The 18,209-nt window shown below is 38.1% G+C and overlaps 1 protein-coding gene across 1 annotated transcript in view; it reads right to left on the reverse strand.

Annotated features, from left to right (window-relative positions):
- The window catches only part of VWA8 (von Willebrand factor A domain containing 8), a 198,992-nt gene that overhangs the window by 170,826 nt on the left and 9,957 nt on the right, over nucleotides 1–18,209 (reverse strand). Inside the window, exons 2-4 of the mRNA XM_086611803.1 lie at nucleotides 16,174–16,251; nucleotides 7,867–7,997; nucleotides 5,621–5,731 (exon numbers count right to left, since the gene is read on the reverse strand). Of these exons, the coding sequence (XP_086467929.1) occupies nucleotides 5,621–5,731; nucleotides 7,867–7,997; nucleotides 16,174–16,251 (320 nt within the window). The remainder of the gene's footprint in view (nucleotides 1–5,620; nucleotides 5,732–7,866; nucleotides 7,998–16,173; nucleotides 16,252–18,209) is intronic.

Here is an 18,209-nt window from a genome sequence, read left to right on the forward strand (position 1 = left end):
ATTTACCAATGCAAATATCCACAAACAAAGAAACCTAGGAGTTTTTCTCTTCCTTCTATACAACTCCTGTCTTCTGGTCAAGAATAAGAGAGATGGGTTATTTACATTTTTCTTCCTGATAAGTAGCAGAATAAAAAAGAAATTAAGAACTTGACAGATATCTAAAAATGATGAAGTTACTTATCACTTGTAAATCACTTTGATTCAGAGTACCATCCATCAAGTCCCCATCGCCTATGAATGTTATGACCCTAGATGTTCCAAAGTATTGCCCCTTCCTGCACTGTAGGAAATACTAGCTGAAAAGACAGTGGAGTATGTATGTAACAGTCACAAACATATGAAAAAAGAACCCCACACCTTTGATTTTAACCTATAAGGAATTACAAATACACAGTCCTAATATTCATAGAATCATAGAAAGGTTAGGGTTGGAAGGGACCTCAAAGATCATCTAGTTCCAAGACCCCTGCCATGGGCAGGGAAACCCTCCACTACACCAGGTTGCCCAAAGCCTCATCCAACCTGGCCTTGAACACTTCCAGGGATGGGGCATCTACAACTTCTCTGGGCAACCTGTTCCAGTGCCTCATCACCCTCAGAGTGAAAAATTTCTTCCTTATATCTAACCTAAATCTACCCTCTTTCAGTTTAAAGCCATTGCCCCTTGTCCTATCACTACATGCCCTTGTAAAAGTCCCTCTCCTGTAGGCTTTCCTGTAGGCCCCCTTTAAGTACTGGAAAGCTGCTATAAGATCACCCCGGAGCCTTCTCTTCTCCAGGCTGAACAGCCCCAACAGCTATTCCTCAAATAACATCACAGACATTCATCTATATGCACTCTACATCAAAACAAGACACCAGAGTCTGAACTGCTAACCTAACAAATCCAGTTAAATGCTGACACTTTTAGAAACCTAAAAGAAGCACTGCAAATTCTTAAAACAAAATCACTTCTATGATTTAAGAGGCTAGTATACAGGAGTCCTTATCATGCATTTTCTTTTTAGATACAAGATATACTATGCCAACATCAATAAAGATTAACTTCATCCAAATACTGTTGGTTTCTACCTAATATTTCCCTCTTTCTGTGCAATGTCTGACCAACAAGAAAACTAATAGACATTCATAATTCCAGAGCACTGCATTGCTTGCCTCTTCTTTCTACAGACTTTGCTGTCTAGCTCCCTGTACTAGACAGACATATATTGCAATGACAGTCAGTCAACTAAGTTATCATTTCTGACAGCGACTTTGTTGTGGCTAACTTATCAGCCCATCAAAAATACAGTCACCTCCAAGGGAGTAAGTTAGTAAGTCACAGAATTACACAATTTGCACTCACTGGCTAATTTTTTTAAAAGCTGAATTATTCTTACTCATCTCTTCGCTAGGGTAGAGAAAGAATTTTTTGGATATGTATATACAAACATATATACGTATGTATACACACATACTCTTAAATGTTATGATAATTTCATGCAACTAATCTCATGTCTTATTTTATAATTCTCTTTCTAATCTTTTTTGATTAAAAGAAACGAAACTCAAGTCCATGTAGTGTTACTCCAGGGGATTTCACGTCATGTTCATTTTATCAACAGGATAGTTTAAGCTGTCATTTCTGTCACTTTGGATGTTTAATTGATCACTACATGAAATTTTTCAAGCCACAGTAGAAGATCATTTTTCTGGTATCTTGATAATCAGTTTTACATTTTATCATTGTATATAACTTATGATGTTGGTACAGTTAGAGATGCAAAACTATTCTACTAAAATGAGTATGTTCACATAGTTCAAAGATACACCAAAACTGACTAACTCCGTATATACAGAAATGACAGATACACATATTTATCCACTTGGTGAATGCAGCTTAATCAGTCAATCTTCAAAGACATGACACTGTATTTGTAGTTTTTCAGCACATAACCATCCAATATTTTCCTACTTATTCCAAGCTCAGTGAGTTTGATTGTTCCAAACAGAGAAGACTGTACACTTAATAAAGTGCTCTGTGTTTGAGAAGCTTGTTTCATTTAACGTGAAATCCAGATGATGGAGGGTAAACAAAACCAGGCAACATGGTTTGTAGCACAATCCCGAAGCAATATGTCTCAAGAACTAACAAAACGGCTCAGCTGGTCTCCCAGTTGCATTCACTACATCAAAACAATGTAAGATCTCCTTTGATGTAATATTTTAAAGTGTTAGAGGCTGTAGTAACAAGAGTTTAAACCAGAAGTGTGCCTTTTATAGCTACAAACATAGAATAACAAGTAAAACTGCATCAGAAACAGGGAAAAAAAAAAAGGATATAAAAATATCAAATCCAGTTTCTTAATTTTTGAAAACAAATAGGCTAATATTAGAATTTCTACACTAGTTCAATCAAGTTGATGGCTCAACCACAAAGAGTTCCAGAAACAGAAAACCACTCTGGAAGACAAGATCTTCAATCAATAAAAGCAAAACTTGAAGCTTCCATTTAAATATTTAAGTAACATAAAGTAATTCTAACTAATTACTTGATACACAACATAATTAATCCATGCAATAAATTACAGAATAAAACCAAGAGGTTACTTAATTGTCTCAATAACAGCAATAATGACATTTCTGAGGCTTGTAACAGTGAAAAACAAATTTAATGGCCCAAGGAAAAGACAAGAAAATAGAACTTGAATGAAAACAAATAATTCACCCTATTATTAGTCCTTTATTTTACACGATTTTAATTGGAAATGAATTAGGTAACTCAATGTTTACCTTTATTTTAATGGTCTCTTATTTCTGTTTTAAATAAAAAACCGTCTTTCCCCTCACCCTCCTGATCAGATATCTCTTCTAACTTCCAACTCCAAATCTTCTCCCACTTGATTCACTCTAGTACTAAGAAATGCTAATATGCAAGGATATTTGATGCCAGCCCTTTAATATGCATTTCAATACAGAACTTCAATCACTGCTTCCAAATCACCATCTTCCAAATCTATCTTAAATAACTAACTGCACTCACATTCCGTAGCTTCATGTTAAAATGTCTCAGACATTTTGAGACATCTGAGATACCAACTTACAGTATTTAACCCGTCACTATTAAACGTAGAGCTATAAACAACCACAGCATGTTAACGATCACTCACAGACAACTTTGCAATCCTTTGTGGGTCTGCAAACCTGATGATTCATTATATTGAAGTTATTTCTGGTAACAAGATGCCAGCTTTCCTTACAGTATATGACTATTCAAAGTGTAAGGTAACTACATTACTATATTATGACTTGCATGCAAACAGTCTCACCTATCCTAAAGAACATCTAAGTTTTATTTGACCCACAGAATTCATTCAGTGGATGTTCTGGAAACCAGACTTTCAAGATTTGCTGCCTTCTCTCGTGTGTCATGGAGAGCAAGCATGAGAATTCACAGGAAGGGAAATGGTATGTAAATCTGAAAAGCATAACCTGTATCTTCAGTCCCTCACATGAGTTCACCTTGTCTTTAGCTGTCCTATGGCAACGGCAGCAATCCAAGCTCTTTTGGGAATATTTTGTTAAGGTTACCTACTATAGCCTTCTCTGCCTTGAAGCAGTGCATGGTCTGGGTTTTAAAGAGAGTAGTGTCCGACTTGTTTAATGTTTTGAATTGGTACAGCCACCTGCAAACCTCAAAATCACTAAATAAACTAAGCAAAACTCAAACCCCAGTGTAACCTGTAAAACTTTATTCCCTTCTATTATTGAGCTATAATTAGATATGTGATGGTTCTAAACATAACCATGTACCATATTTTATGTGCCTAACTAAAATGTAGGGTTAGAAAACTTCAGCTGGAACATCACTATCTATGAGATTCATCTTTCATGTTTCCAGTATTTTAAAAGTGCTCATCTAAATTCAAATGATTTAATTTCTCATCTTCCCTTTGGACATTGGTTACATACGTGGTGAGTAACACATGAGCTGAAGAAAGACATCATGATTATCACTGATTTTAGTACTTTGGTATCTTGCTACAGGAAAGTCTTGGTCTGAAGTACTGCTGTGCTGGACTCTGGTGAAAATCTTTTAACAGAGAATTTCCAACAGATTGAGGAAGAAAGACTACTACCTTAGAAAGCTAATCTTCCTAGAATGTTCTTTCTGGAGTGAGATCACTCAAAATAGCTTGTACGAAGTGAAGCAAGCTGCCTCACACTTACATTGGGATCAAAGTCTTCCAACAAACACAGGGTTAACAGACCATCTCACATCTTGGTGAGCTTCTTACAGTCCCTGATACAGTGGCTCTTACAAATGTTACTTAACTAATACTCTTACACCAGGGATAAATTACCTTGACTATCCTGTAGCAAGCGTGAGGATAAGGCTGTCCATAACAGCAGTTAGGCATGGAGCTAACATGAGTTAATGAATTAACCCCATAGTCTACACAAATGCTCTTATCCTCTGGTAAATGAGAATACATTTACAGCCCTAATCCACAGTACAGTACTTTAAAGGACCTCATATTGTGCAACCCTCGTATTTCCAGTTTAAGCATGAGATAATTTGAAGTCCCAGAAGTACCTAAAAAAAATTATTTAGATTAGTTGTCATACTTCATTCTGAGGATCTTCCATTGCTCAAAGTCATTTGTTGTGGTTTCAAGATCTATTTAAAGGTTTTTTAAAAGTGTGGAGGCTGAAAAAGAGATCATTGAGAATTTAAAAAAAAAAACAACCACCAAACTCTTTATTTTAAAGAACAAAGCTTTTAGGTTCTCTTTCCTCTCCCTGTTCTTGTCTACCTTTCCACCCATGAATCACTTATATGATGGTTGTATCACTAACCTCCATAGTATTGTCAACTGAAAACTGTTTTAGATAGTACATTTAAATTCACACTACATTAGAGGAACCCATCCACTCTATTTAATTAGAAACCTAACTTGTAAAAGAATTTTAGGTATCTAGAAATACAGACATTCTAAACGAAGTGTATATTTTACCTGCATAATCAAAAGGGAGACAAGCCACTGATAACTTACAAGGAGAAATCTTACCTAACCTAAGTCACTCCATGGTTGTACTAAATCAGCTAATGGATTTGGGCAATACTGATATCAGGAGTGTTTAAAATCATTATTTTAGTACAGATCAGCAGTGAGCTATCAAATCTCCAAATTGTCTCCATTTACTGTGATTGGGTTTCTCAACATAGAGCAGTCTTAAAATACATGAATTAGACTCTTTTTCAATGAAATTAGATCAGAAGATTCACTTCAGGAATCCATCTAATGTGCTACAAGTCTTAGGGGAGAGACATACCAAGAGAAGCACTTGTCTAACTCGCACAGAATGTATCTCACTCCTCATTACAGAAGCATATCAAAAATAGTCTGCCTAATTCAACCCTTTAGAACTCTTAAGAGACAGAGTAATCTTGGATTTGACTAAAGATAACATTTTCGGTAATAACGAGATCAAGAGTATTATATGAGACTTTCTAACTGCATCAGAAACATGTCAGTCAGTCTGTAATCCACATGCTAATTTTTCGTAATATAAACCATGACTTCCTTCAAACTACTTGTAAACTGTAATTGGGTTGTGTGTGACTGCAACTTGCCTGATCAAGATAAAAAGCACTACCATCTCGGATCTCTCGTCGCTGTTTGAGGTCAGTTTCTGTGGTGTCCCTCGATAGTGCAATATATTCAACCTCCCGTTTTGTTAGCTCCTGTGGACAACAGTGTGAAGTTATTACAAAAATAAGACTATAACCCTAGTAAGTGAACTTTAACAATAGGCCTAGTGGTATAATTGTACAAAAGAGCTCTAGGCAACAGCACAGTGATCTGAAATAACTCTGAACAAAACCTAATATCTCATTTTTAAAATGTTCACAGTGTGTTCTGCCTCAAACAAAATGGTTTGAACTTCTGCTCAATAAACTTTTATTTTCCCCAAACCTGTTCTGAAAACATAGTAACTCACTATGTATTATTTCCTTTGAACATTTGTAACATCCTGTAAGTTAATCTTCTGGTTCTGGACTCCAAAAAACAATCAGCATCTGCAAATCATGAATAAAAATCTGAAGGTTTCCGTAAAAGACTGAAAAGCTTCGACCCTCACAGCTCCATAACACTTATACTGTGCTGCAGTTGTGATTATTACTTGAACACGCTTTGCCAGTACACTGATGAACTATATTGTTCTTATCCTCTCTCCCCTTAATGTCAGAGATGCAGTCTGCATCTGTAAAATTACAGACTACTTAAAAAATGAGAATCCTTGGGTTAATGTTTTGTTTATTCTGATTCAATATGAGATATACTTCGCATTTTCTATCTTGAAGGAAAAAAAGCCAGCCACATATTTATACCTGATGTTCCTGCTACTTCCTTATCTCGGTTATCATGCATTCTGCTAGGAAACAGATTAATACTGAAGGGCTCTTAGCCCTTACCCTTCAATTAAACGTATGATATATTTAACAGATCTCTTTCCAGAGGCAGCTTTTAACTATAATTGTATGAAGAAAAAAAAAAAATCAATGAAAGATATAAAAACCCATGAAAATTATTTCCTTTCCACTTTTTCAGTGCCTATCAGTTACAAAGCCACCAATTCCTTTCTGCTGCAGGTAGATACAACTGTACTTTCTCATAATTAAAGAAAAAAAAAAAAGGTAGAATACAGGAGTTTTCTTCAACAATTATCCCTGTGTATGAACTCATACTAGTAGCTTTCAGCAAGACCAGATAAAAGTTTTCCAGGCTTACATAGCTTCATCAACGGGACCACAGCATGTATCAGCTCACGGGCAAAGACTAGCCTTCATGTGTTTGGCACGGCACTGACACAGTAAGCTGCAGCCTTTCTTAAATAGCTCAGGTGCATACAAACAGGGGTTTAAACAACACGATACATTCCATGTTCCATGCCTGGATAGCAGGTGTTTCCGATGTCCTCTTTTTAGGTTATACTAAACTGTTCTCATTTATTTTAAGGAATGCATCGAGCTCTCAAGTAGTGTATCTGGTTTGCTGAAGTAGAAATCTTTGCTCTTTCCAAAGCTCAAAATCTTGCCGTTTTCTCCTGTATGCTTTACCTCTGAGAGCTAGTCTTTGAATTAGTATCTTTTGATTTTTAAAGAAATGGCTGATCTCTATGACAATTGTTTATACACCTCCATTTGTGATCCTTCTGCCCAGCCAGATAGAGCTAGATAGAGCTCATGGCCGACAAAGTTCTACCCACATCACTTTTTGGGGCAGACAATCCCCTCCTCTTGATCATTTAAGGGCACCAATGATTTAAGCATGAAATTTTGCGCATGGTGCTGCCATGGTTCATGCAGATGGATGTAGGCAAGTCCTTCACACGTTCCAAGAGAGGACCATACACACATCTACACTTTCTAATCACTCACAGTAACTGTTCCTAAATGTTACTCAGAACACTCCTCTCCCAAACCCTTTCCTTCATTTCTTTTTTTATATAACGAAGCAAAAACGATTTGTTGTCTGTAACAGTAGGCAGATATCTTAATCTTCTAACATACATAATGCCTAGAACAAACTGTTTCTCCATTTGTGATAGCATATGGTAAGACAGTTTTCCAACTGTGGGTTTTTTTTTTTCTTCCTGGAGTTTAAGCAGAAAGACATGTATTAAAGTGTCTGTACTTTCTACTTGTCTATAACAAAAATTGAACTTTGGAAAGCACATTGATAGAAAAACTTATTTACCTCCTAAGTAGCTTGCTGCAAGATTTTTCTAGGACTACCTTTTACAATTTGGCTAGTAGAGGAATGCCTAACTGACACTAATGACTACATCTCCAAGAATTTAAACCAACATACTTACCAGATACTGCATAGCAATAGATCTCCGGAGAGGCCCAGGAGGACCAATAAGAAAAACATCTTGGCCAAGAAGATCTTTCTGCATTATCCATCTTAAATGGTGGACTACAGACTGGGCCAAAGAATCTGTCACTTTGAAAGAAACACAAAGATAAGAACACATAATTTAATTTTGAAAAGTGTTAGACACCTGGCCATTCACACATTTCTTTGTTCTTATATCCAAAAAAAATAAAAAACAGACACACAAAGATGTGCTCTCCTAAAGCTGGATAGCTGAAAAGCAGGGAATTCCACACAGTTTATATTAGACTATTTAATTTACATAAAAGTTTATATACCTATCTTACCCATTGCCTTTTTCTCTGCCCAACTTCATCCTTCAAAAAAAAGCCAACAAAAACCAGAAAAAATATTGTGGATTCTTAAAAAAAAAAAAGAAGTACTTTGCTTGCATTGGACTAAAATTAATGTTCAGGGATATATTTAATTTGCTATGTTCTTAAAAGGCAAGTGCATTCCTGTTTACATTTTGACACAATAAAACACAGAACTAAATTATCAAGGAAATGCAAACCTTGCAATATCACTACATCAATACCACGCAGCTTCCAAAATCATAACAAAAACCATCTCAAAGCAGACTGACTTATTTCTATTAAGAATACCATCCCCTTATTATTTAAAAAAGCAATAACCTGATTATAATTAAACTAAAAACCTTACCACGTATATGAAAATGTTGGCAGCGCTGGAAACCACCATGCAGAAAGAAAACATTGAAGGAGAGGTACCATTCCCGCTGCCGTACGTCACTCTACCCCCAGAATACTCTTTCACATACACCCCCCAGCAAAGCTTGGTCCTTTCTCAGACACAAGCAAAAAGCACTAGTGCAGGAGGAGAACGAGAACACAAGCCAGCCAGGAGGGAGATTTATGTATGCATGTACATATATGGTTGCTTTCAGAACAATCTGACAAGACCGATGATGGGGTTTGTAGCCGGAGCCTCGAGGGTGGCGTCTGGGATGCTGAAGTGCAGTAAGAAAGGAGCAAGAGGTGATGAAATCTCAAATTTGTAGTTGAGTATTTACCTTTTTTCATTGTGATTATTGATTGCAATTAGAAGCCAAAATTTTAAAAACCAAGCCTCAGTTCTACATCATTTTGCTTAGACAGGGGAGGCAGTACACATGGGGTAGAGTCAAAGACAGCAAGCAATAGTGCCCCTTAGCTCTGAGGGGTTTCAGTTCACTGTTGAATTTTTGTATATCAGAACTGAAATTCATTTTTTTTTAAAACCAAAGAAACACTATTAAATGCCTGCATGAGATTCAAGGAAGATTTTTCAAGCATAAAGGTGGCTAAGGAAAACTTAATCAAAAAAACCCGACTGAATGTTTTGGTCTGGCACTCAGGAAAACCATTTGAAATAATCTGCCACTTTCAGAGAAATCTACTATATCCTCACCACCAACATGAACAGTAATAAACTCACGCAGGTGAGCAATCTGTGCATTAGGATTATCAGATTAATTGTAAATGAACATTTCAGGTTTGCTTTTTTGTTTTGTTTTCCTAAAAAACTATCATTAGCATGCTCAGGATTAGTTTTTATATATGGTATGGTAAGACCACATGAATGCAATAATACTTTCTTCTTCTCTACTGCAACACTGTTTTCCAAAACCAATGCACATCACACGTACCACACACAACAGGCCAAATGCAAATAAATTCCTCACAGAGAATAACATGTTCCTTTCTACGAGATTTTCAAGAAAACCGAGAAAGTTCCTATTACATATATTCTTTGGGAAACAAAGGGTAATACATCATACCAGAAGAACTGCTCTGTCCAAATTTTGCTACCGAACAGGTATGGCAATTTGAAAAGCATCACACAAATAAAAAGTATTACATTAAAGGTACCATTAAAACTGCATGACAGAGATCTCACTAAGAGGCACGTTCATTATTACTCCTACCTGTTGAATAAACAAGCCAATTTGCATCTAGTGTATTTTTATAATAGCTGTTCCCCCCCCAAAAAAAGTTACTTTACTTAAAGTGGACAAATAAGCTTGGAAATCTTGCTAATACACGGAATTCTGTCATCTCAAAAGTCATGCATTAGAAGCAATGGCAAAAACAGCTTTGCCACAGCACGACTACAGATGCCTCTGGTGTAATTCACATTAATATGTTTAGCTATCTTTTTTATTTTCAGGATAGCCTCAAGAAAAAACTCGGGTCAGACTTAAAAGCAGTACTAGAAATAGAAACAAGATTTAAGAATGTTCAGCAGCATCTGCAAAATAAACTGTCATGTAAAAGAACATGAATGTACAGCACTCAAACAAAAAATCAAAAATCTTAGGAACGTGATGTTCCTGCAAACCTTAAGGAGTGTATATATATATATGGCACTTATATTCTTGTTATCATGTTTAAACAGGTCAAATTTCCTCAGAAACATTAATATGCCAAATGCAATGCAACTTTTAAAAATCTCCTATAATTTCCTAACTATACTTTTTTTTTTTTTTGAGAAAAGGACATGAAAAGCAATTCCTTATTGATACATTTCCTAGAAAATAGTTTAATTACTTCATTCTCTTCACACACAAATTACAGCTGGATTAATTATAATACATGTTTTCAACCATAAAGTCAGTAACACTGACCATCTGTAAACTCATTCAAAGAAAGCCCGTTACAAATAATGCTGAAAATTCAAAGCAAGCGTTCCCTAAGGTGAACTGTCATGACAGCAGCTTCCTTTTGTCAGTTCCTTTTATTCTAACGTGTAATATCTGTACATTGCTCCGGATACTAAGCCTACTTCAGTTTCCCAGTTATGTCCTTCTAAGATCAGAAATTTTTGTACATGCAGTCTATGCTGCATAAACTGTTTCCAAAGCACAACATGCTTTTCAAAAGCAACTTCAGATGCACGTACACAGTATCTTGAATGTTATTTCTATATATTTAGACTGCTTTTATTGTGGCATCTGCATTGCAAAACTTTCATGTTTTCTCTAACACGACTTGAAAAAATTCCTCTCTGTTCAAGTACTGTATATTAACTTTACTACAAGCAGCATACAACCATTTTCTATTATCTTTAGAAGACAGGGCAAATTAGCTGAAAAAAGCATCAGCATGTATATCACAGCAATTTTTATTAATTATCCTATGAGTCAGATAACATCTAATGCAAACTGGGTGTGCACAATCTGTTTAGTAGCACTCTGCTGATTTGCACTAGTTGAGTAGCTGGCCCCATAGCCTTAATCTGCAGGATGGTGCGTAGGAAGCCTCTACAGTGTATTCTGAAAGACACCATCTGGCACATGCAGGAGAGTTGTTGGTGCTACAATTTGCTATTCCTATCTATCGAGGATGGCCAGTGAAAGAAACAGCATTCTATTGCTTTGTAATATGTGATAAGTAGGACAACACCTAGCAGAATCTGCACAAACATTTTGTGAAGTGAGTAGTCGAAGCTGAATGAAGAAATCCCCAAAAACGAAAAGAAGAAAACGTAGATAGATTTTGAAGCAAATGCAGCAGCTGCTCTTGTTTGATCCACAAATCAGCTTTTGATAAAACCAAGACTGAAGTGGCTGTGCTTGCCTCGGAAATTTTCCAGTTCACTCATACTTGAATTCTTGGCACATGCTACACTCACTGAAGCCGTAAGATTCACTGGAGATAGCAGACAGCATCTGCTGGCAAGTCCTTGTGTCCCACCTACAGAAGAAATACCATAAATGAAGGAGACACCTACCCCTTCCCACTGTTCAGATGCAGACAGATAAATGAACTGATTCCCAAGAATATCTCTTCCAGATGTGGTACAACATTCACTGCAGCTCATGTCCTTGTATGACTCTAGATCGTTCAGTATCATAGTAACCAGCAGGCACTTAGAAGACACCAACATATATATAACTTTCAATAGAATAAAAAAAGACTTCTGCATACCCTGAACCTTTGCTACAGTGCATGTTCAGAGCCTGAGAATGGCTCCTTTTATTAGGGGACGTGAAAGTTCCTAAGACCTCCCTGTCTTCTGACTACCAGGCTTTCCACAGTAATTTGCACTACATCCAGCACAGGGGCGGCCGCCGTAAAATATGGTTAAGGAAGGAGGGGACAAGGAGGGAAGTCTTTGTCTAAAAGCATAAAAACATACCAAAAAGTTAAAATGTTCAAAAGTCTCAGCTCGGTGAGCTTATTTCACAGCTTGTTCAGGCTGAGGGACAATGACGGAGGAGAGCAAGCTGCCCAGCACACTGCGAGGGAGGCAGCGCGGCCAAGGCGAAGAGGGTGGCTCTCCTATGTGGCCTCCTTTCAACTGCTTTCATTTAGCACTTCGCAAGTAAAACATTGCTGCTCTTCCAGTTTTCTGCTGATGCACAGAGCCCAAGGAGTTTTCAAAAGTCTCATTATGCGGTTACATCACGGATAGTTTTCACTGGAATACTATTTTTCCCCATAAATTTTTCATAGGAAACGGTCTTCATTCCAACAATTTTTGCTCTTGCGGTGGTAAGGAAACAAGTTGTGAGTCTTTGCAGGGGCTTAGAAAGGGGGAAGCTACTTCTTGGATGAGACTGTAAACTCATTTATCATTAACTCCTCCGAGTTGATTGCTTCACAGAAAGATATAAGATCTACATAGGTAAATCACACTTCTCCATGTGAGTATAAATGAGAAGAGAATATAAAGGAAGGACATAAAAGCAAATAGCTTTCTGGAAGGAACACTGAATGGGATTCAGAAGACTCAGTTTGTCCTAGTGATATATAAACATGGAATAAATGAAACTATTCTTAGCTGGATGTACAACTCAGAGAAATACATAGTCAGAGCAGTTATCTGTAGCTCAGAATCAAACTTGAGGGACATGCTGTGTCTGCTTTTGAGCACAACAGCTCAGCCTAGCACAGATAAGTTTGAGAGATTCTAGAAAAGTAAGAAGAATTATGAAAAGTCTGGAATACAGGGAGAAGTTAAAGAAATCGGAATTTATTCTAGAAAAGAAATTACTGAAAACTGTAACAACTGTTTTCCAATATGCAAAAGAGAATCACAGTGAAGAAAAAAGAAATCTGTACATCACGGTTATGCTAGATAGAACAAGCCCCAGGGAACTAAAAGTATGTCCAAGAAGATCTAAATAAGGCATCAGAAAAAGCTTTTTTTTTTTTTTTTTTTCCCCACAAAAGAATCATTAATTACTGGAGCAAAGCGTGCAGAGAGGTTCTGGAATCTACGTCACCAGCACATTTTAAGAACAAGGAGGACAAACATCTCTCAGGAACGGTTCAGATTCAGCTGACCCTGCTTTGAGGCACAAGGAACAGTGCAGACTACTCCCCGAGCTCTGCTCAGACCTTCACTGAAGGTTCCCATGTCCCTGTATCTCCCTGTGTCTCACTCTCAGTATAGACAAAATGGGGACAATGGGAACCATTGTAAAACATTCAGAGCTCTACTGACAAGAACCCCACTACTTCGGATTCTAGATTAGGTGGTAACAGTCAAGCAGTGGATGAGCTGCAAGTCTACATGAAAATTCCAACTGCTGAAATAATCATCATCTCTGATAACAGACATCTCTCCTTGGGCTACGAAAGAAGAAACGTAATGACAAAAGTCTTTATTAGCCCAAAATTGCGATCATCCAGCAATACAACCTGTCTCTGTAACGTGCTGCACTCTGATGCTCAGATCTAAAGTTAACAGAAAGGTGAACAAACACTCCTTCCAGCACAAATCTGAACCTACCTTGAGCAATAGCTGAACACACACGCTTGTCCCTACTTCAGCACGTGGTGCATGCCATTCTGGGAGAAGGATACAGAGGCGCCTTACTGTTAAGGCAACACTGATCATTCAGGTGAAGAACAAATAACAGGAACTGCTGGCACCACCGAGCCTACTACAGAGAAATAACCCAAATTTCCTCAACATTAAAACAACTCTCTTTACAGCACAGAAATCCATTCAGTGCTTTTTTTGTTTGTCATTATTATATGCACAAACCTTCTGTTCAAATTCCTTACGATAATTAGTCTTCCATGTATCTCAACTGACAAAACTAACAGGATTTATCACTTAACTCCTTGTATACATGCGTGTAATTTTTGATCACACATCGGGGAGAGTGCTTGGACTCAGGACACCTGGCATAAAACCACACACTGTTTGAAATTAATCTTCCACAATTCAATGCAGTTGCATGTAATACGACTACAGTCAAATTTTCAAGCACACTTGTGCCTTCAGCAAGCAGCAGAGGTGATGTGGTATTGCAAGAGAATGTCCCTTTTCCTGCCTTAAAAAGGATTTGCCCTCATTGACCAAGTGCCCTGGAAGAGCTATGTTAGGAAATGCTTAAACAAGATCAATAAATACATGAAATATCAGATACATTGTCACTTTCATAAAATTTTCAGAAACTATTAAGGAAACCACTGCATTGACATGAACTCACATGTGTGTTCTCACAATTCAATTTTAGACCTAAACTATCATGGAAAGCCATAAAGTTTCTCCAAAGTATAGCTAAAGAAACAATCATGCTTTTCAGGCATGGTGAGATTTTAAAAATACAAGTTTTATTTTTACTGATAGAAAAGCAAGCAGTGCAAAAATAAGTGCTGTCTTTCTAGGATGTGTCAGACACAGTTGTGATCCTATATTTCTGCTACATCTCTCCAAGGACAAACATTTCAGAAGAAATGTTGCATGTTAGAATAGAGTTAAGAAACAGTAACCTAAACACGTCAATAGTAACACAGGTCTACTATCCCACAGTTACTACAAAATCAGGAATCACAGAAACACAGAACGGCTGAGGCTGGAAGGGACCTCTGGATGTCATCTTGTCCAACCCTCCTGCTCAAGCAGGGCCCCACCTAAAGCCTGTCTCATTAACTGACATACTATTACCTAAGAACACAACGATACAAACCTTCATGCCGCAGCTCCTGTCCTGTCTGATACTGTACCAGCAGCACTCCCTCAACACCTGTAACATCCCTCTTGCCCTCAGTATCTCTCTCCCAGCAGTTACCTGCCATCTTGCCAGCTGTGCAGCGGCAGGTCTACTGTTGATACTATCCATGCCATCCTTCCAAAAGGATAAACAAAATCAAAAAACCCCAGCGGCTCAGCAGCTTTCCTGGTGTCTGCTTCAAAATGTCATGGAATGAATTCAGACAGGCTGGGAAGCTAATTCACTTGAAGTGAATGATTACACTCAGTTTCCAGCTGCAGAACCTTGCAAGCCCAGGAATGACAGTCACTGGGAGTTCTCAATGCTTGGCCTTGTCTGAGCATAGTATAAGACTTTTAGAATGCTGTGTGCTTGGTTTTGGTCTGAAAATTCATCTGGGTGGAAAAAGGAACTGTTGGTGGGTTTTTTTTAATTTACATTTCCAACATCCAGCAGCCTACATGTGAAAGTGCTAAATAAATGGCAACTGATCGTGTTGGATCCTCAGGAAACAGTTGCCCTGTACTGCAGTAGGAAACGCCACAAAGAAAACATGATTCGCTTGCTGATCCACGGTGCGAAAGGAAAAGCACAAGAAGCATGTATTCTCAACAAAAACAGGAAATACAGATGGCTGCAAATCCGTGGTATTTTTAATAAGGTATCAAAACATAATGTGAATTAATTGTAAGTACCCGTATGTGCATTGTTAATGTGCATAACTGGCTGTGTCTTTTCTAAGTGTTTGATAGTATTCTTTACCACTATGCAGTTGACTTCTCATTAACTTGATGGATTGCAAAGATCTGTCTGTTTGCTGACAACAATAACGTGACAATCTGGGAATACTAAATATCACAGTAGAAAAACGCCATACATCTCCCACACAGCAGAAAACCTCTAGGACACATAATCATATTGCAACTGAGTGATGATTTTTCAACTGCCACAGTTTTATGACCAAACAATTTGAGATTACTGCATTATTTTTAGAAGTAATTGCTGGATGAAGTAATCACCTTTAGAACAAAATATTTAAACATACACAAACGATCCTTTTATTATCCCACTGACCAATGAGATCAGTTACGTTCAAAGTTAAGAGATTCCTATATAACCAGCTGAACCAGAGATACAGTAAAGAACACAGCAAAGATAGCCTTCCCCAAATGGCATGTTTTTTCAAAACATATTTCTTAGATAATTTCAGTAAAGTCAGTGAGCTGACCTGAGCGAGTGAAAGTTTTTTGAATAAAGCCTTCAAACACATTCAAAAGCAAAGCAGATTCTTACTGTAGTTCTGTGGAACAAGTTCTGGGTTCTTCGGTGTTTTGAGTTTAAAAGACACATCTCCAATAGTGACAGTATCACCTAAAAAAGAGAAAGAAGGTCTTTTAGTTCCCAGATACTTTTTAAGTGTTTGATGTCCTTATACTAAAGTTTAAATCATAGGCCTGCTGTGGCAAGGCTGACTGTGTGTTCACAAAGCAGCCCCTAACGTGTTTGAGAACTACTAGTTTACTAATTAGGCTCTGCTGCTTTTCAATAGATCGGGTACCAGGACAATTTACATTTAATTAATATTCCTTTACTTTTTTCTTTTGTTGCTGCTGTTATAACCATAACTTACTTTGTTGGGAGCTATGAAATTCAAGCTCACTGTAGAATCCCATTCCAGCTACCATCACTGATTTATTGAAATTAAATCTTTAGCCCATTTGTCTGCAGAACTAGCAGTGAGAAACACTTGTAGGGTTGACGATTTTCCTGAGTTTTCAAATAGCCTGAAACAGTTTCTGTTGGAGGTACAAAACAACATATTCGTGTCAGTGGGCCCTTCCTGCCCTCTGACTGTATGGCTGCAGAACCTGTCACCCTTCCAAGGTTTGAGAAGTCTCAAGCATGTCTCCTTCTGGATTTCACCAAAACTAAAGCATCTGACCATTTTATTTACTGGTCTGTTACTAGGACTTGCTCGTCTTATCCGTCTTTCTGCAACCACAGGCTTGAATTAAATTGCAGGGCATGCCCTGTGTACTTTCTCATGGAAATCAGAAGTGAAATCTAGTTTGCAGCCAGGAAATGGGCGAGCACCAAGGCGGCAGTGGTCACACAGAAAAACAGCACAACACCCAAAACCCATGAAGCCAAGAAAATGAATGAGCTGCAGACTTGTAACAAACTCAAAGCAGTTTTTTTTCCAAGAGACTATCTGGGCCATGCAAATGAGTTCACAAATATTAAGACCAAGAAACTAAGATGACTCTATTAAAATAATGATTTTCCATTACTGTTGCTGAAGATAATACCACCTTCGCTGTCCAACAGGCGCGGTGGTGCATGTGTGAGGACGGAGAGGATTACTGGACTAAGACTGCTGCACAGGGGTGCAGTTTTGCCACAGCACTCCAATTACACTACCTTTCCATGAACTGAGGCCAAGTTTTGGAACTGTTTCTTGTGCTTGTGCTTTTCTCAGAAACGGGATGTAGAAAGCACATAGCCCACAAACAAGATACAACTCTAGAAATCCTTTGTGGAACTGCACCTTGTCCTACTCCATCCAAGAGGACCTACTTTACAGTTGCCTATCTCCAGCACCACACAGGAGTCAAAGAGCTCAGAACAACGCTGAAACCAGAGAGGGAAATGCTGAAGAAGCAGCTTGTGCAATTTAACAGAGGCAACTAAAACTCCTCCCATACATACAGCAGCTCTCCTTCCAGTCAGCAGTGACTCTAGTTTTGCACTCAAATGCAGTTCTCTTCCAGCACACCCAGATGTTGCCGCTTATCTCACAGGACTGAGAATCCCCAGGTGCTGACATGACTCACGCAATCCACGGGAAAGGTTACACATTTAGGACTAGGTTTACAGCAGCCAAAGGAGAATCACCTACAGCAACAAACAGGAAGCGACGAAGAAAGGATTATAGCTGATTTCCTCCCAAATTTAAGAGCTTAACAATGATGCTGAGACTGGGATTCACAGCCTGACATATATGCCTGCACATTGGTCTTTATGTTGCTCCTGAAGTCCAAATAATCAGCCCCTTGTTTTTTTTCTTTAAAATATTGGCAGAAGGCAGTAAGCTGGTGTTTGTTCTCACATTTTACAGAGTAATACAGTGCTTCAATGGCTTGCCAGAAAGTAAGAGACTTAGACACAGCAGTACTGCCAAATAAAAGGTGGCCAAGGGTTCATCCCTAGTCCTAAGCATGTGCAGCATCAAGCACTTCCCACTCTCCCTGCTAGAGGTAAGCACCCTTTTCTGGCAGACCTGTGCAGGAGCCAAGAAGTGGAATGGTCCCGAAGAGAGCTGGGGCCAA

The sequence above is a fragment of the Tauraco erythrolophus genome, chromosome 1 (genome assembly GCF_009769465.1).
Source record: "Tauraco erythrolophus isolate bTauEry1 chromosome 1, bTauEry1.pri, whole genome shotgun sequence".
Lineage (NCBI taxonomy): Eukaryota > Metazoa > Chordata > Aves > Musophagiformes > Musophagidae > Tauraco > Tauraco erythrolophus.